Source organism: Cariama cristata, unplaced genomic scaffold (assembly GCF_000690535.1).
Source record: "Cariama cristata isolate BGI_N322 unplaced genomic scaffold, ASM69053v1 scaffold7554, whole genome shotgun sequence".
Taxonomy (NCBI): Eukaryota; Metazoa; Chordata; class Aves; order Cariamiformes; family Cariamidae; genus Cariama; species Cariama cristata.
Genome location: NW_009613418.1, coordinates 43830 through 60626, shown reverse-complemented (window position 1 = coordinate 60626; position 16797 = coordinate 43830). Strand labels below are relative to the sequence as shown.

The following is a 16797-nucleotide window of genomic DNA, read 5'->3' as shown; positions in this document are numbered from 1 at the left end:
TATAAATTTTTATTTAAATAAAAAAGAAAGCTCGAATCCCAAGCCAATATGTGTATCAAATCCTTGACCAGCCAGGTCTGTAGGGCATAATCAAATTCAATGTGAAATAGTATATAAACGCGGTGCCTTGACTGGGCAAATTAAATAATTGCTACTCAAAAGAGTCTTCTGTTTGGACTCTCCTACTGGTAGGCAATAGTGGGACTGTATCCCCTCCCACCCCCCATTTTGTTTTATTTAACAGTATGATGAATGCAAAGCTTAGCCCAAGGTTGCTATGACCTCAGCAGGAGTTAAGGTTAAGGAAAAAAAACTAAAACCCAAGAAAATTTATTAACTCTTGCTTTACCCAACCAAAGCAATGCAGTAATTTATTACATAACCAGTGCTTTCTGATTTAGTAGTCTAACCCAGAAAGAAACAACGAGAACAGGCCAAGAAGGTGCAAGAGGGAGCAGCACTCCAAAATCAGTCTCCACAGAGTTCTTCATATACAGGGTCTCACCCCAGTGCATGTTGAAAGAGTCAAAAAATGTGCAGCAAGAACAAAATCTCTTTCATTTCTTTAACTTTTAAAGAAAACATCTAGAAAGGCTTATGGTTTCTCCATCTTATGCTTACAAAGCATCTACTTGGAGAAGTAGCACACTAAATCTATCAGGCAAAATTTGCTTTTCAGTACTTCTGACAGGATCGGTGCTGTGCCCTAAGCAGTCATTTTGATGCAACTTTTCCCCTATGAAAGGGGAATCCAGGAAGGATTCACTGCAGCAGCGGCAGATAAGCTGCAGATCGATTCTCAGGTGTCAAATTCTCATAGACACAGACCTTAAACAATGCCAATTTTAAAAAAGAAAACCTCCCCTCTGTTCTAAAGATTACCATCATTGATGCGCACAAATCAAAGATGTTGGTCTCCTTCAGTAAAAGGCCCTCAGAACAGCATTACAGTTTAACTGATGGATCACTGAACACAAGAAAAAAAGAAAAAAAATCAGGTTATCGAGGAAATAATGTTTTTAACAACAATAAAATAGCAATGAAGAAAAAACATAGGCAAGCGTTGCTGAGAAGGAGACATACATGAAAGACCTGTTTCAAAAGGCAGAGAGGTCTCTAAGTCCCTCTGCATCAACGTACTTGTACAGACTTGGTGTAAGCTTGTTTTAAAGGTATAGCCAGAAGGGAGGGGAAAAAACCTCAGCAAACACTGGATGAACTAACATGATTCACCAGATCATTGGCAGTTAACATCCTTCCAGCAACTGCATAACCTTATATTTTCTCTACTTCCTATTTCTCCAGATTCTGCCTTGGTCACGGCTGCACAACCTTCACTGGTTAGTTAAGCCCCTCTACCACCAGCTCCAGCTAACCAGCTTCAGAAATACCCATGCCATAGTTGATTGGTCTGCATTCTGCTGACCTCTTCAGTCCCAACAGAAAATAAAAGGCCAGCAACCTTCAAATAAAATAACGTATGTTGAACGCTTATTTTGTTATCCTCTTTAATTACACATGCTGTGCTGGGACACACAGTAAGGACTGCACCTGTTGCATTGCAAAGATTCTGTCACTTGTAGTTTAAACTTAAATAATTTAAGCAAGAAGTCTCGCACAAGCTAGTGTTCAGCTCCTAGCCACAATGGGAGGAACTGCTTTAAGAACGAAGTTTGCTGCACATCTTTTGACACTGCAATTCACAGCTACTCTCCAACCCTCATTCCTTGTTTCCCCTTCAACCACACAAGGAAGCGGCCAGGTTGTTTTAGTCATTGAGAAATTAAGGTGATAAGGAATTATGCACTGGGTATGTAATAATACCAAAATAAAAGAAAAAACCTACTTCATTAAGATCATACAATTAATCAAACAGAGTATATATATAATATCTTTTTTTTTAAGCCCTGGGATCCAAGGCGTCCAAAGTTATTAAAATAAAGTTCATTCACAGAACAAAAACAAATTTAATTTGAATTGCTTGCAGATACTGCTAATTTTCATTTTTTTAATTAAAAAATGCGTTAATGTGAACTATGTGCAGGATTTGTTTCTAGTAGTTGTGTTTGTGCACATTGCCTCTGGACCTGCTGCTCTGCTACTGCTGTTTCTCCTGGGTTTCTCCAATCACCCCTGGAAAAAAACGTGATGGAAGCTACCAACACCCCAGCAAAAGAAACTCTGGGGTATGCTGGCCTCACTTCATGGAGCAGACGTGGGCGTAACTCCCGCTCTCTGGGAGTCGTGGTTGTCTCCTCCCTCCGGGTCCTCTGAGAGGCTGAGAGATGCCGTCTTGTTTGACAGGAGGCCAATGTTCTCCTGGGTCAAGGCTGATCCATTTGGAACATCACTGCTGAAAGTTGAGCAGAAAGGGAGAGGCGTGAAGAGAAGTAATTACTGAGATTTTTCCTTAACTTTAAGTAAAAGGACTGCAATTATTTGCTGCTGCAGCAGCTCAATGAAAAGTTGTGAACATATGTGAACATATAAAGACTTGCTTTGTATAACAAACGGGTCGTCTGGTATGCTGCAGATACTTACCCGAAAAGGAAAAACTAAGATAAGGCTAATTGAAAACAAGCAAGACCACACATTTTTAGGGTTCTAGATTAGTTGTGTTTTGTAAAGTACTTCAATATATGCCACAGGATGTAAAGTACCAACCTGTACAATACACACACTCCAGAATATTTAACTTATCTGGATCATTTATCTTAAATATTTTTTGTTTAAAAAAAGGAATAGTTGTTTCAATTTCATTACTTCCAGAGTTTCGTATGGAAAAATTAGTTTCGGCTCTGGAGGCCTCAATCTAATGGTGCAGCACAGAACTCAAGAACTGGTTATAAGAAGAAAGTGCAGACCTCATAAGTAATTGAGGGGGTCACATTTTCTGAATAAATATGCTTTCTGAACAAATATCCAGAATCCAAACTGCTTACATCAAGTTATGTAAACTTAACGAAACATCTGAGCTTTACTGTTCAAAGTATTAGTCTGAATACACACAGATGCTTGCAGTCACCTGAAAATGCTTGCTGTGTAGATCTCCAGCATTCTCAGTCAACATCTTACTTCAGCTGACTATCAAATATGAATTGAAATCTCTCTCAGCATCTGCACAGATAAAGATTACTGCCTACAAATAAAAGTGAACTTTGTTTCAAAGTTACACACCTTCCTAGACAACATCTACACCACAAACCATAGCAGGATGGAGTAACTTTCCTCTCACATTTGGAACATTTCTTTCCTTTGAAACTAAAACAACTGATAAAGGTTTATTTTATGGTGGCTGTTGATCTGCTCCTCCCTACTAATATCCAGTATTGACTCGATAGACTTCTGGTCTTACAAAGACTGCAATTCTTCTGTTGCATGAATTGATATACAGTCTCATTCCACTCACCTATTCATCAGCTGAAATGGCCCTTAATTCATGCTTGCACTATAAAAATTCGATTTTTATAATCTTTTCCTAGCAGATGCTTCCACATCCGAACCAATGTGAGACAAGGCGTACTATTCATACACCAGCGAGTGATCCCAAGTAAGTCATTGTGTTACACTAAGAAAGGCTGAAGATCCACATTACCTGAATGTCAGTGCGAGGTCCTCAGCTGGAACCTTGCTTTGCGGTTCTAGTTGTCCATTTTCTGTCTGTTTACTGGTGCCCAGTTTGGTTTTTATATCCAGTGAAGACTGGCTCTCCTTTTTTAAAAAAAAAGAGAAGACAGAAAAAAAATTCTTTAAGATTGTGTTAAAAGAAGCTGAGACTTCATCCTTTAGGACCGATGATGAAGGCCTGTAAATTGGAGTCATACAGCGTAACCCACAAAAGCCATGAGACGAGAAAACAGACTCAGTAAGATATGCTCATCCTCTCAGGACACGGTATTTCCCAAAAGGAAAGGAGGATTCTTGTAACAACAAGCAAAGACCATAGACTGTAACAGCACACAGACTTCTGAACACTAGCCTGTACCTGCAGACGATGTTTTCTGTGTTAAAGCAGTTTACACAACTCATGGCACAGTGACCTTGGAGACGATTCATAGTTTTCAACAAATTCCGTGCCACACTCATTTTCAAATGGTGACAAAATAACAGCGGGGTATTTTAAAGCAGCTAGAATTCAAACTCTTCATGAAGAAGAATCAAAAAAATTCCTCAGGAGGTTTTGAAGAATAAAGAGGTGAAGAGGGAGATGGATGACTCCAGTTGTGGTCATCCAGCAGAGAGCCTTTTTTTGCCAGGGTGAAAGGGCTGTAGCCAGCTAGACAGCTCTCCGTTCCACCTCTCTGCCTCCCACCCCCCTGGCACTCACCATGCTCAGCTCACGGGTTCTCTTCCCAATTTCCCTTTCCACCTGGTGTAGCTCCAAGCTCAGCTGTTCACTTGAGATCATCCCAGGCCACTTGGGAGGAGGGGGTGGGGGCTGTGGTTGGCCTGCCAGGGTAGTCGCCTCCCTCTGCAACAGCAGCCTGTTACTAACAGCCTAAATGCATAAAGCCAAGCACATACACAACTGAGCACACAACACACCAAGCACAGAAAGAGCTCTAGGCCATAACTTGAGAGTATTGCCTCTTTGCAAAACCAAGGCCTTCTCTCTGCATGCTTAACAAGGTCCCAATCCAAATGGCTTCCAATGCAAATTTAAACATTTTTTACATGCAGACAAGTCTTCTCACTTTTCATCAAGCAGTGTTAAATACCTTTTACTGTAGTAAATTTGCATGTTTTTTCCCCATATAACTCTCCCTTCTCAAAACTAAGATTAAGCACATGAACAAAACCACTACTCTTTTGTGAGCTATCTGTTGAACAAAAGATAACAGCAGACAGGCAAGTCTACTGCTTTATTTTACAGTAGTAGAATTTATCAAGTTCTACAGTAGAGCCAGTATTATTACTAAACCATACAAAATATCTTGAGAGATGTGGCTGTCAATACGTAGCTCTCTACTGACGCAGATCAGGAAGCACAGGAACAGAGAGGGGCATGTGACTATGGTCATTCACAAGTTGTAAGTTACTAGCAGCCAAGTAAAAGCAGTAACCATGTCAGCCACTCCAAAAATCTGCTAATACATCGGGATCAGTTCTGTAAGTGTGTGCTCTGCATTTAAACACACCATCCACTACTCCACACAACCAAACGTGTGGCTGGTCTACAAGTAGAAATGCTCATTCATTTGAGAAGAAAGCAAAATAATCTAGTTCTTCATGTTCAGACTGAATTAAGCAATTGCCACAGCCTTGTAACAGGTAAATCAATAGAGCCTCCTGGATTTCAAATATTTACTTGCAGTTTTGAACACAAGAGATACACTGAAAGCTGTTAGTACTCAAAATAACCAATTAGTTCTGACAAATCCAAATTATAAGGCTCAAAACTCAACTGTATAGGATTTAACACTGACACAATCACAGTAATAATGACCAAGAGAGGCAGGCCACTTACAGGTTTTGCAACCTTCCAATACTCTCCTATTATGGCAAATGCACACATGCAAGATTTAAAACATCTTCTCCTCTTGTTCCCATACAAGAGCACAAGAACACAAGTTATGTTTCAAGTAACTATGAAATGCATATTGCTTGTAACTACTGCTGCAACTTAAAAATTGTCAGCTCTTACAACTAATCTGCAATAACCCTCCTCTATAATACATCTTCTTAGGTCACCATAGTCTCAGCAGAAGCTGCTATCTACTACTTATAGCTATTCCTTCTGGGAAAACATTTATATGAATAGTTGCTGAGGTACCTAAGAATAGTTTTCTAGGAAGTATGTTCTGATTTTTCCTAGGAGGAAAAAAAAGTAACTAAAGTCTTGCTAAAACAACTCTTTCATTATGCCTTGACATTTCTCCTTCTGTTTTTCCCAACACATAAACAAAGATTTCAGCTCATTAATTCTTTTACAAATGCAGACTCCTATCCTTCCTCATGCTGCAAGTGACTCCATTTCTTCTAAATGAGGAGACAGAAAATATTAAGCTTTAATTTTTCAAGCTAAATATCTTTAATATTTATTTTCTTGACTCTTGTGGCTTGCACTATTTAGTAAGAAACAGGGGCAACACAAAGCCAAACATGAAACAGATGAAGGTCATAGCTTTCTGTACATAAAATCAGACATTTTCAACAGCAGTAAAGCCAAGAGGAACAGGTATCTACATGGCAAGTTTGCTGCTGAGTTAACAGATGAACAGAGAGGGGGGGTGAGAGAGAGAACGAAAGCAAACATGAACGAGCACAGAGTGCAGATACAAGTACGGTGTTGATTTGCACGTGAAGTGCAGGGAAGTTTCTGCTGCTAAGCAGAGAGGTTTAGACTTGTACCATAGTCCTGATGCCTGGCATCAGAATTAAGTATTGTTACTGAATATCATTACAGCCAGAGAAAGACCATCAACGCATGTAAAGCAGCTTCACTTCATCTCTCTCCATACCACCTCTCGCCATTCTTCCAAATGTCGGTACCAACCTCTAGTCCTCGCATTTGTGTTTGCTGGCTAATCTGATGGTCTACTTGCTGCAGCTCCATGCGCAGCTGCTGCTCTCGTTCAGCCGAGGGCAACTGCTTCCCATGACCAGCCACATCTGACATGGACAGTCTCTCCCTTTGGGACCAGAAAAGCAAAAATAAGGAGATTAAAAAAAAAAAAGCTTTACTCAGCTGCCACAGAAATAAAGAAAACTTAGAAAAAGGCACAGGAAAAATAAAGCAATCCTACCTGTCATTGAAACGTCCCTGAGAAGGTATATTTTGATGAGGAGAATATGGAGAGCCTCCCCAGCCACCGTGAGTTCCATACGGATTGTAGTCTGCCAGCGAACAGGAAGAAAACCGTCGCATTACTACAAAATTATCCTTTAAGTAGTTCAGCCAATACACAGAACTGGACAGAAACTAGAGAACAATCAGGAAGGCCAGCCCTCCAACAAGGAGGAAGTCTAACATTTCTTCTGCTGAAATGAACCCAAAAATACTATGTGTGACCAGTCTCATAGTACAGTGCATGAGACTTCCTGCACATCCCACAAGATTTGCTACAGCCTTCCAGATTCTGACTTTGGGAAGGACTTCAGACACTCAGGGGGACAGGGACGCAAAAACTACCTTACAGCCACTGTGAGAGCAATTATTTTTATTACTTAAGTTCCTAAAAGAATCGACAGTTGATCTGAGACACCTAGCTAATATCAGTTTGAAGATTACGTTTTCAGGGAAGACAGTGCGCTACCTGTGATAAAGCCTAGAAAGCTACTGCTTGCATTAAGCAAATCAGTTTTTATTTCCAGCAGTTAACTCCTGAAAAAAATCTAGAAGGCAGTTTGTGGGAATATATTTAAGTCTTTTCTTAAGATTATTCAGTGCACCTCAAGAAAGAGACCATCTTTTGGAGCAAGATATACAGCCACACTATACATGGAATTAGAAAATAGATGCATAGAAAATAAACCACTCCTACTTTATTTGCTTTGCCCAAGAGTGCACAAAACAATGGCTGCACTAAGCTTGCAGCAGCCACTACCCATAAAGTAGGAGTGCAGTACAGTACTTTGTTATGATGGTTTTGCATTATGTATTTGAGAAAGCAGTAAGTCTGGATTCTACTATGACAGATTTAAAAGAAGCCTCATCTCAGAGGGACCAGCAGAACAAAACAACTTTTTCCAAAGAGCAACACATCACCAACACACACACTATGTGAGCACAAACCTGTCTGTGGAACAGGAAGAAGTGGCAGTCTTTTTCTACAGGCTTCTCAGTGTAGCCCTACCTAGCGTTATTTTTAGTGGCATACATCTCATCTCTATTTCTAAGACAAGAAACAAGTTTACAGGGGCTGTCTTCAACTTGCACTACACTGTAGCACTAAAGAAAACGGTAGCAGCCAGCAAAACCCATGAGCACACATTGTACCTGAAATGATTGATTTGGTGGTAGCTCCCTGAACCGCCATGGCCTGCATGGGACCAGAATTCTGGTACATCGCTTTGGAAGTACGAGAGATAGCCCCAAATCTCGACACAGTTGGTCGGTCTCCAAATGGAATGAGGTCATCATCACCGGTCTCTGCTGCCCTTCGCTGCATGTCTAATCGCTGGTCACGCATGGCTTTACTATCTACGTTCTAGACAAGATATGGAAAAGGCAGTCAAAAACTTATTCAGAAATGAACACAACCCACGTTCCTTTTACAACAAGCCAGTACCAGTATTGTAAGTCTCTCTTGTATTCTCTATTCCAATCATCCTTCCACTAGTCTTCCTATTCTTCAGTTTATAACTCCACTGCTGGAGTTGATGTCTCTCTAATGGTCTAACTTGAGATGACCATTGCTACCGCCACTGCGAAACAGTTGCATGATTAACTGCAAACAAATCCAAGAGAAGGGAGCAGCACCAAAGGAAAATTAAGACAGAGAAAATCTAATGGGACAGAAGGGAAAAAAAGACTCCAGAATAAAGTCAAAGCAGAGATCAGCGGGCATCTCCGAGGAATACATACTCCTTCCAAAGTCCAAAAGAAAATTTCTCTGAAGCCCAGTGTTAAGAACCATATCATCTAAAAGCCTGCGGATGACTCAAAATGGGAATTATTCAGTACAGCACTTAGTCAGACACGTCTAGCACACCTTTTCAGGCACATTTTTCATTAAGTAGTAGTACTGCTTGTAACACCCTGGTTTCTAACTCCACTTCAGACTCAAACACATTAATGGGTCAGCAAATTAGCAGATAAAATGTTCTCTCTCTCCTCAATGAACTTTGCCAAGCAGTCACAAAGGAAAAGATGTGCACAGAAAACAAGCTTGATTTAGCAGGAGAAGTCAATTTGACTTAACTTACTTCGAAGAAGAAACAACAGATTATCACAGAGATTTTCAACAAAGCTTTTCAGGAGATAAAGTTAGGCCAGTTATGAGAGAAGTCATCTGGAGTGAGTAACTTAAAAACACAAGTCAATGGGTTGTTTCCATGAATAAAAATAAATTTTAAAAAAGCTTTCTCAAAGAAGAGGAAACAAAAGAAACAAAACAAAAAAAAATACGAACATCCCCCCTGCCCGCCGAATAATCACCACATCCAGATAAACACAAAACAGTAACAGAAATAAACAGACTCAATTAAAAAAAAAAAAATAATGGGAAAAGTGTTTAGTTAAATGGGAAAGCTATCTGTTGGCTGCCAGAAAACGTAACACTGTAAGAACCGCCAAAATCAAGTTAAGACTTTGCTAAAGAAATAAAACAGCACAGCAAAAGAACAAGGTAAGTGTGGCTACTACACAAAGAGGACTGGCTGAAGACTCAAAACTTCAGTATGGGCCAAAATTTAAATTAAACTCTGCATACTTGCAGTGAGGATGAGGATTGCTAGAAACAGACAAGATAACATAGCTATAAAGAAAGGAATAAAGGGGTGAAAATGGCAGTCACAACTGAGTTGGAAGATAAACTGAACCAATGTAACATGTTGAATCTGGAAGATGCATTAGACAGCATCTACTTTGGAATTCTGAAAAAAAAATAAAAATGACATTTTTATCTCGAGTCCGTAGGATGTCAGTACCAATTGTAATTTCTTTCCATTTATTGAGGAGGGGAGGGGGAGAACACAGTAAAGTTGCAATGCCCTCTGCATAAAATCCAGCATTATGCATTCTCAGATGATAGTATTCTTAGCCTTCAAAAAAGGAATCTCTTATGAACAATAAAAAAAAAAGGAAGAATGCATTCAAATTGCCATCTGCAGTGAAGGTCTCCTGAAAATTTTTTCCTGTGAGGAGACAAAAACTTTGGAGCAGCAGAGATCCTATTTGCTGATCTCAAAACTAGCTGTGGGGCAGAAGAATGCTTTCTTTAGCAATGAAAAAGGAGGCTGCTTCTCCAGAACCCTATCACTTCTCTTAATTGAGTTACACTTTGTTCACATAGTTTTCTAGCAGCAGAGACAAAAGACAAGAGCTGTTTGTTGGTTCCTGAATGCTGCCACCTGGACAGCAATAAGATGATTCTGAGTAATCTCAGTACTTCCCCAGGTCAAATGTGACAGCGTTGCAATGCAAGGCAAATACACTGTGTAGAACAGAGAGTAAAAGGACACGTAAAAAAAACCAAACCCAAAGTTTCAGATGAAACGCCTTTTCTTGCTTTGCTTTTTCTGGGAGAAAGCCTCCTTTCTGCTCCCAGTTCACACAGTGCCTTCAAAGTCTTACAGGAAAGCACTCCAGCGGACAGAAAAGAGACACATTTAATTCCAGTGAGGCAGTGGGGAAACAGGGAAGTCTGCTTGTGGGCAAAGAGGAGAAGTTGGATAGGAAAATCCTATGATTTAGTTAAGTGGTTTCAACAAGTGAGCACCTGTCCACAGAAGAATAAATTCTGGACAGAAATTTCTCCCTCCTTCCTCTTGCTGGCCAAAGAAAGGTTACTGCAACGGCGACAATATATAAACAAAAGATAACACAACACTTCTGCAGATAGGAGGTGAAGGAGAAAAAACAGATGCACCTCTGTAAAATGGCCCCTCAGACTAAACAGTCCTGTCTCTCGAAGACTTGAATGTCTTCCTACTTGCATGGGCTACAGCCTACTTCTTGCTGTTGAGTGATGTTTAAACATTACAAAGAAACAGAATAGTGGTGGTACTTCAGAATCCTGTTTTTCCTCTCCTACATTCATTACTCCCAATAATGACACCCTAGCAGCCCCTTCTTTTTTGTAACACTGACCTAGCAAAAATGCAAAATAAGATCACAGCCAGACACCCACAGCTTCAGTGAAGGAATGAATAAGCACAGCATAGAGTTAGAAATTGCCCTCGAGAAGAATCAGCTTAGTATTACATTATGACTATGCTTCTCTCAAAAGCTTCATGCAAGTTTTGGGTATTCTCGTGGCCATAAATCACAGAGTCCTTCAAGTAAAAATCAGTAACATTGTTAACAGCAGTAACTATTACCTTAAAAGGAATTAATAGCACAAAGTTAAATTACAGCATCTCCCTCTCACAGAAAGATGTACAGAAAGCAACAGATGGACACGTCCAACTAACAAGCTGCCAGCACAGAGTAATTTTTGGATTTCAAGTAAGTGTAAAGAATCATGGCAAAATATCTCTTGCTATCCATGGCTTTAGAGCAGAGTGGTTAGCCAGCACCTATACCCAGAATTTTAAAACAGCTACACAGATGTAGGACTGTTCATAATTTTGAAAACAAAGCACTCTGCACACTCGCAAATGCATTCTTTGACTGCAATGCACTTCTGAGCTCAAATAGAAGCACTGACATAATCCTGAAAAGCAAATGAAAGCATTCCTCCCAACCCACAGAAGTATCAACTTTTCTTCTGCGTTTCCCTAATCCCTACGTACCGCCATCTCCACACTCCTTGCTGCCACAACGTCTTTGGGTTTTGCATCTTTGGTTCCAATGTAGGAGCCGATGGTGTCACAGGACCAGGGAGAGTATTGGCTGTAGTCATTTCCTTTGTATTTCCCAGCTACCTTCAGGTCTTCATCCAAGTACTGTACAAAAACAAAAACCTGGTTCTGTAAGTGAAGGGAATAAGCACCTTCACAGCCACCACTACTTAGTTCAACAGCAGTGAACTTGAAGAAAAACATTACCAGGGTTATTTTTTTATCGGATACATCACCATTTGGAATTGGGCCATGGCAAGCATGAAACGTGTGAAACTGATCACCTGGCTACACTCCCAGTGCTGCCTTTCACTTGGACAGTATGAAAGTGATATTTTGACCTCGGTTAAAAAAAAATAAACCTCTATCAAGCTGTTACTTAATTCTAAACATATCAGGAGCAAACAAAGCAAAGTCCAGTAACCATGAAGACTGACTATTTCCACTAATAATGGCTCAAAACTAATTCTCTTGGTTGCACCAAAAGCAGATAGTTTAGGATCAGTGGTAGATCAGAGAATCAACAGCCAACCGAGAGACTGGAGACTGCACTATAAGGACTTCCCACTTGGAGCACAAAAATCTACTCCCCGACACACCCTACTGTTCTGATTTTCTTGTCTTCACCTATCAGCACACACAAACTCCAAAGTATTTTCTAAACATGGCTACTAAGTCACATTTTTGTCAAAATACACTTACCTCCTCTGAATGAAATGGATGAGGCAAGGTTGGTGACGGTGCAAAAGGAGGTGGAGAAATCACCTTCCTCTCTTCTAGCTGGGCCATGATCTCCTTCCTTCGTCGGTGAAGTTCATCCAGGCTGGGATGAGGCTGAAATGAAGACAGAAATACATTACAAAATAGGACAACCATATACTGCAAGAAAAGGAAAATACAGTGAATAGCATTATCATTACAATAGTAAGTAATGATCATTTTGTTAAAGTCTTTCTGTTAACTTTCATGTTTAATATAGGACATACATGTTCCTACACCAGCCAGAGTGTTAGTTCAAGATACCCAAAAGGCAAGGAAAGTTATTTGCCTAAAACTGATTAGATCCTCAACTAACCCAGTGTTTCTAACTTCAAAATTACTAACCTTTTAACTCACAGGTAGCTCAACACGACTCTGTGTTCCAACTTGGCAAAGTTTCCATTGGAACAGCGTGGCAAGTCCCCATATCAGTCATATGGGGTGAAAGTGGTAGAACTCTACAGATCATAATCTAGTCACAGTTTGCATTTATTATTCATTTTGCAACAGAATTAAACATCCCACAACTGTGCCAAACTCAAACTGATAAATCTATAAGCTATGTTCAGAGCCTTTAATCAGAATGACAGCTACACAAGACCAACTGCTCTACAGGACTCAATTTCAGCTGGTTATTTAACAAAACAAGTTTGTACACTTCTACTAGAAAGGTCCTCCAGTTAGCTATCTTAAAGTAGAGAAAATTTGGAAGAGCAGAATTTTTAGTTCTTTTATCAAGGCATGTACATTTGCATATTTATTTATTCAGGCACAGAGATGGTCAGGCACAGGTGGGCAGTGCAAGAACCCACATACGACCATTCACACACACTGTATTTAATCTGCACTAGAAAGAGAGCGGCCCTCTCCAGCCCAATCTTTGTCAGAGAAGTCAGGGCCATATGAGACTTCCAAAATTAATTACAATGCTTTTCTACTTCAAGTACTAAGCAGCAGCCTGCTCTTTTACATATTAACATCATTACAATTGCAAAGTTGACCAGTAACTAAACTGCTTTCCAGTTTCTGATCAGCTTTGTCAAATGTATCCCTTTAAGTTCAAACTTGTAATTCCTCACAAAAACCATCACCTTAATGCAAAAATATTCAACTTCAAGTAGTTTGTATTTTTTCTCTCAAACTACAAAAAAGCAATATAAAAATCATACCCTGTGGCACGAAGGTCTGATCTGACTGACATGTGGAGCCACGGAGCAATAACCCTCTGTTTGCTGGTATCTGTCTCTGGATTCGGGTACGTAGGAAGGTACAGCTGCTTGTGGAATTTCAATGGGTACAGGGCTTCCTCGGACAATCTCCTCTCGCTGATATGGCTGGACAGGGGGATATACTCGACGGCTGTCGTAGTGCGGTGGGTATATGGGTTGTCCCATAGGGGGGTACTGCTGCGGCTGCGTGTACTGTGGGCTCACCACACGATCCTGAAGGTAGGGTGGGTAATGGTCTAAATAAGGTGGACCAGGTTCGGGAGCTGACGGAGGAGGTCGGACAAAGCGAGACATGGACTGAGTGGGATAGTAAACTCCTGAAATAAGGCAGGAGAAAAAACACACAAACAAGATACAGAAAGTGATTAGCACAACTGTCCACAAAACTAATTGTTTCAAATACTCCAGTCTACAAGCATGATGAACAGAATGGTATAAATTAATTCAAATTTGTTGTTTGCCCCCACCTGTCTAACCAGTATTTCTACTCAAAAATTAACCACAGAAAACCTCAAAAAAGCAAAAGTTGATCCAACACTCAAGTGATACAGTTCAATTATCTACACAAGACACCAGCAAGGCGTGAAGGTTACAGTAGCTGGAGAAGAGGTGGCGAGACTGAGCCCACCACAGGTGCCACAGAAGTCCTGGAGCATACCAAACAGAAATAATTCACTAGAACATCTCCGCAGCTTGATATGAATGCTTTTAGCTAGACAAGATCTAAAAAGTAAACTGAAAATTAACCTATATATCTTTACCCATGTAACTAAAACTCCATTTGTCCCAATGTATCAGAGCCACCACCCGTGTAAAGAAACCTGGATTAATTTTAATTCAAAGTTATTTAAAGATTTGTTCCACCTCCTGAACAGCAGAAGGAAATTTCAGTACTGTGAATCACCAAAGACTTCTAAGATCACATCTCCTAGTTAAGTGAAGATTTTAGTAATCTATCTGGGATCTCTGGAAGATTTAAAAATATGCCCAAAATGAAAATATGCCTGCACATCATTAACAACATGTGCATTGAATTTTGTGGACAACTCAGATCTTCATTTGCAAACAATAATCAAATGCAAGTTTTCCTTCAAAATGCTCTGCAACTTTCTGGAAAATGGCTTCCCATCCTTTTCCTTTCTAGGGTTTTTTCTTCTTTACACTCCTTTCAATCTTTCATTCCTTATTTTTCTTTCCTATTACCTTCATTTTATGACAGTTCTCTCTCCAGTCTTACACTGCATAACAATCATTCCCTGTCTTTATATATGGCCATATCTTTTCTTTTTAACCCCCTTCAATATTATCTTTCCCCACTTGGTCTCCTTATACTTGGAACTTTTCCTCTTAATTCCTTTTTTACGATGTTTTCTTTTTTGTGCCCAGCCCTTCTCTAACTCACGTGCAGACATTTCCGAAACACTCGTACACTTTTCATTAAGGATGTAAATACTTTCACCCCTCAAACATAAATCCCTCTGCTCATTAAGCTTTATTTCCATTTTCCCTCGAGTCAAATTGAATTAAGGTTTACCAGATCCCTGACCTAGCCCCATTGGGAAGAACTATTCCTACACTGGATAGATACTAGATACTGTTTTCACTTGCACTGAAGTCCTCAGTCAAGACATTAAAAAGCCTACCAACTTCCATTTTATTATGTCATCACCACATTAGTGTCTATAATCCAGGTGCAAGAGAACTCCAATTTAAGAGCCTAAGTAAACAGCAGAGCAGCAAGAAAAAAAAAAATAAAATCAGCAAGAAAATGCAAGATAGAGAGCTTGGTCTCAAAACTTACCTTGTTGGTAGGGTGCTGGCTCAAATGGTGGGGCAGCTCCTCTAGGATCTTGATAGAACATATCTGCTTGCTGAGTATTATACACCTGAGACCCTCGTGGTACCATTTGCAACTGCTTGGTGACAGACACCGAAGGCAGATCCGTTGGTGCCCGAGCAGGGACAGGATGAGGGTTCACCGGTAAGGCAGAAATAGAGCTCTTGGGGACAGATTCCAGCCTAAAAAGTAGAAAGGTGGCACTGTGCATTAAGGCCTGATCTAGCACACTGTACTTTAAAACACTGTTCTTCGTCTATATTCCACCTTCTGAAGGCTTACATCACCTTCTTCAATTAAAATATAAGCAAACAGGGAAGTAAAGCAGTTTAGAATTTTAGCTTTAGTCTTCTACTCTATTTAATCATTAAAAAAAACCCAAACTCACCAAAAACAACCCCAAAAAAACCCCTGTTCTGTTTCTTTTCTAGAGAATGGATTTACTTCTACTGCATATTTACACACATGACACTTTGAACAACAGTTAGGAAGACCCGTACAAGTCAGGAGGGGATCCAGGGGCACTGCTACTCAGATGGTCCATCTTCCCTGGCTTCAGAGCAGTTTCGTAACCAGAGTCAGTCCCTCGAGAAATAAGTTGCGTCACTGTGCTGCCTGTTGACACAATTCCATTTGGCAGAGCAGAAGTTTTCCTATTGGGCAAGTCCACTCCCCCTTCGTCCGAGAGGATACCTCCTGAAGGCAGGCCCACCTCATTTAGCTGGCCCAGGGAGGCACTCAGGGGTCTTCTGGGAACCAGACGCTTATTCATTTTACGGAATCTTCAGAAAGAGAAACCACACATCAAAAATTGAAACAAAAAAATAAAAGAAGTTGCATTTTCAAGATTTTTTCAAACATAGATGCTACCAAATGCTTTGTTTGAATTCCAGTTTTCTAAGGGAAATACTCTCCTCATGAGAAATTCGTTACAAATTATCTGTTAGATTACAACTTCACCGCTATTTGAAGTGTTAATAGCAGTTTCAAACGGAAGAACAAGGATGGATTTTTAAAGACAAGTACACCAAGAATTCACAGCTAAACTTCACACAGAAAGCTTAAAATCTTATTTCCTGTAGACATATGCATTTCAACTGTACACAAGAAAACCAAAACATCACATAAAATGTTAACCATAGTAACAGAAGCCTCAGAATAAGAATCACAGACTACTCAAGTCCATTTTATTCAGAGAAGAAACTAATAGTAGAAAATTAAAGCAACAAAAAATGAACATTCCCTTTTGCACCATTTGTCCAACAATAAGCCCAGTCAAGCTTTTATAGCCATGTGATCTCTTAAAGCACACTTTATTAAGATTCATGTTACTATACCAATACGTAGCTTATGTAATTCGCATTGTTTGACAAGTTAAGTGATTGCAGAGATAAAAACTCTATGAACACACTGTAATTGCAGAAAATCTAACTGCTTCCAATATGTCTGAATAAACACGAGCCTTTTAACTAACGTTCCACAAAAATCACCAGACTGATGGTATCGGACCAATGAAGAGAGCAAATT

General features: G+C 40.0%; 1 protein-coding gene across 1 annotated transcript in view; it reads right to left on the bottom strand.

The window, feature by feature from the left end:
- Positions 1-1836: 1836 nt before the first annotated feature.
- RC3H1 (ring finger and CCCH-type domains 1) overlaps positions 1837-16797 on the bottom strand; it is a 35236-nt gene continuing 20275 nt past the window's right edge. Inside the window, 11 exon segments of the mRNA XM_009699005.1 lie at positions 1837-2353; positions 3596-3711; positions 4328-4498; positions 6497-6632; positions 6747-6837; positions 7940-8150; positions 11398-11550; positions 12148-12279; positions 13317-13750; positions 15235-15452; positions 15771-16052. Of these exon segments, the coding sequence (XP_009697307.1) occupies positions 2203-2353; positions 3596-3711; positions 4328-4498; positions 6497-6632; positions 6747-6837; positions 7940-8150; positions 11398-11550; positions 12148-12279; positions 13317-13750; positions 15235-15452; positions 15771-16052 (2095 nt within the window). The 3' untranslated portion in view covers positions 1837-2202.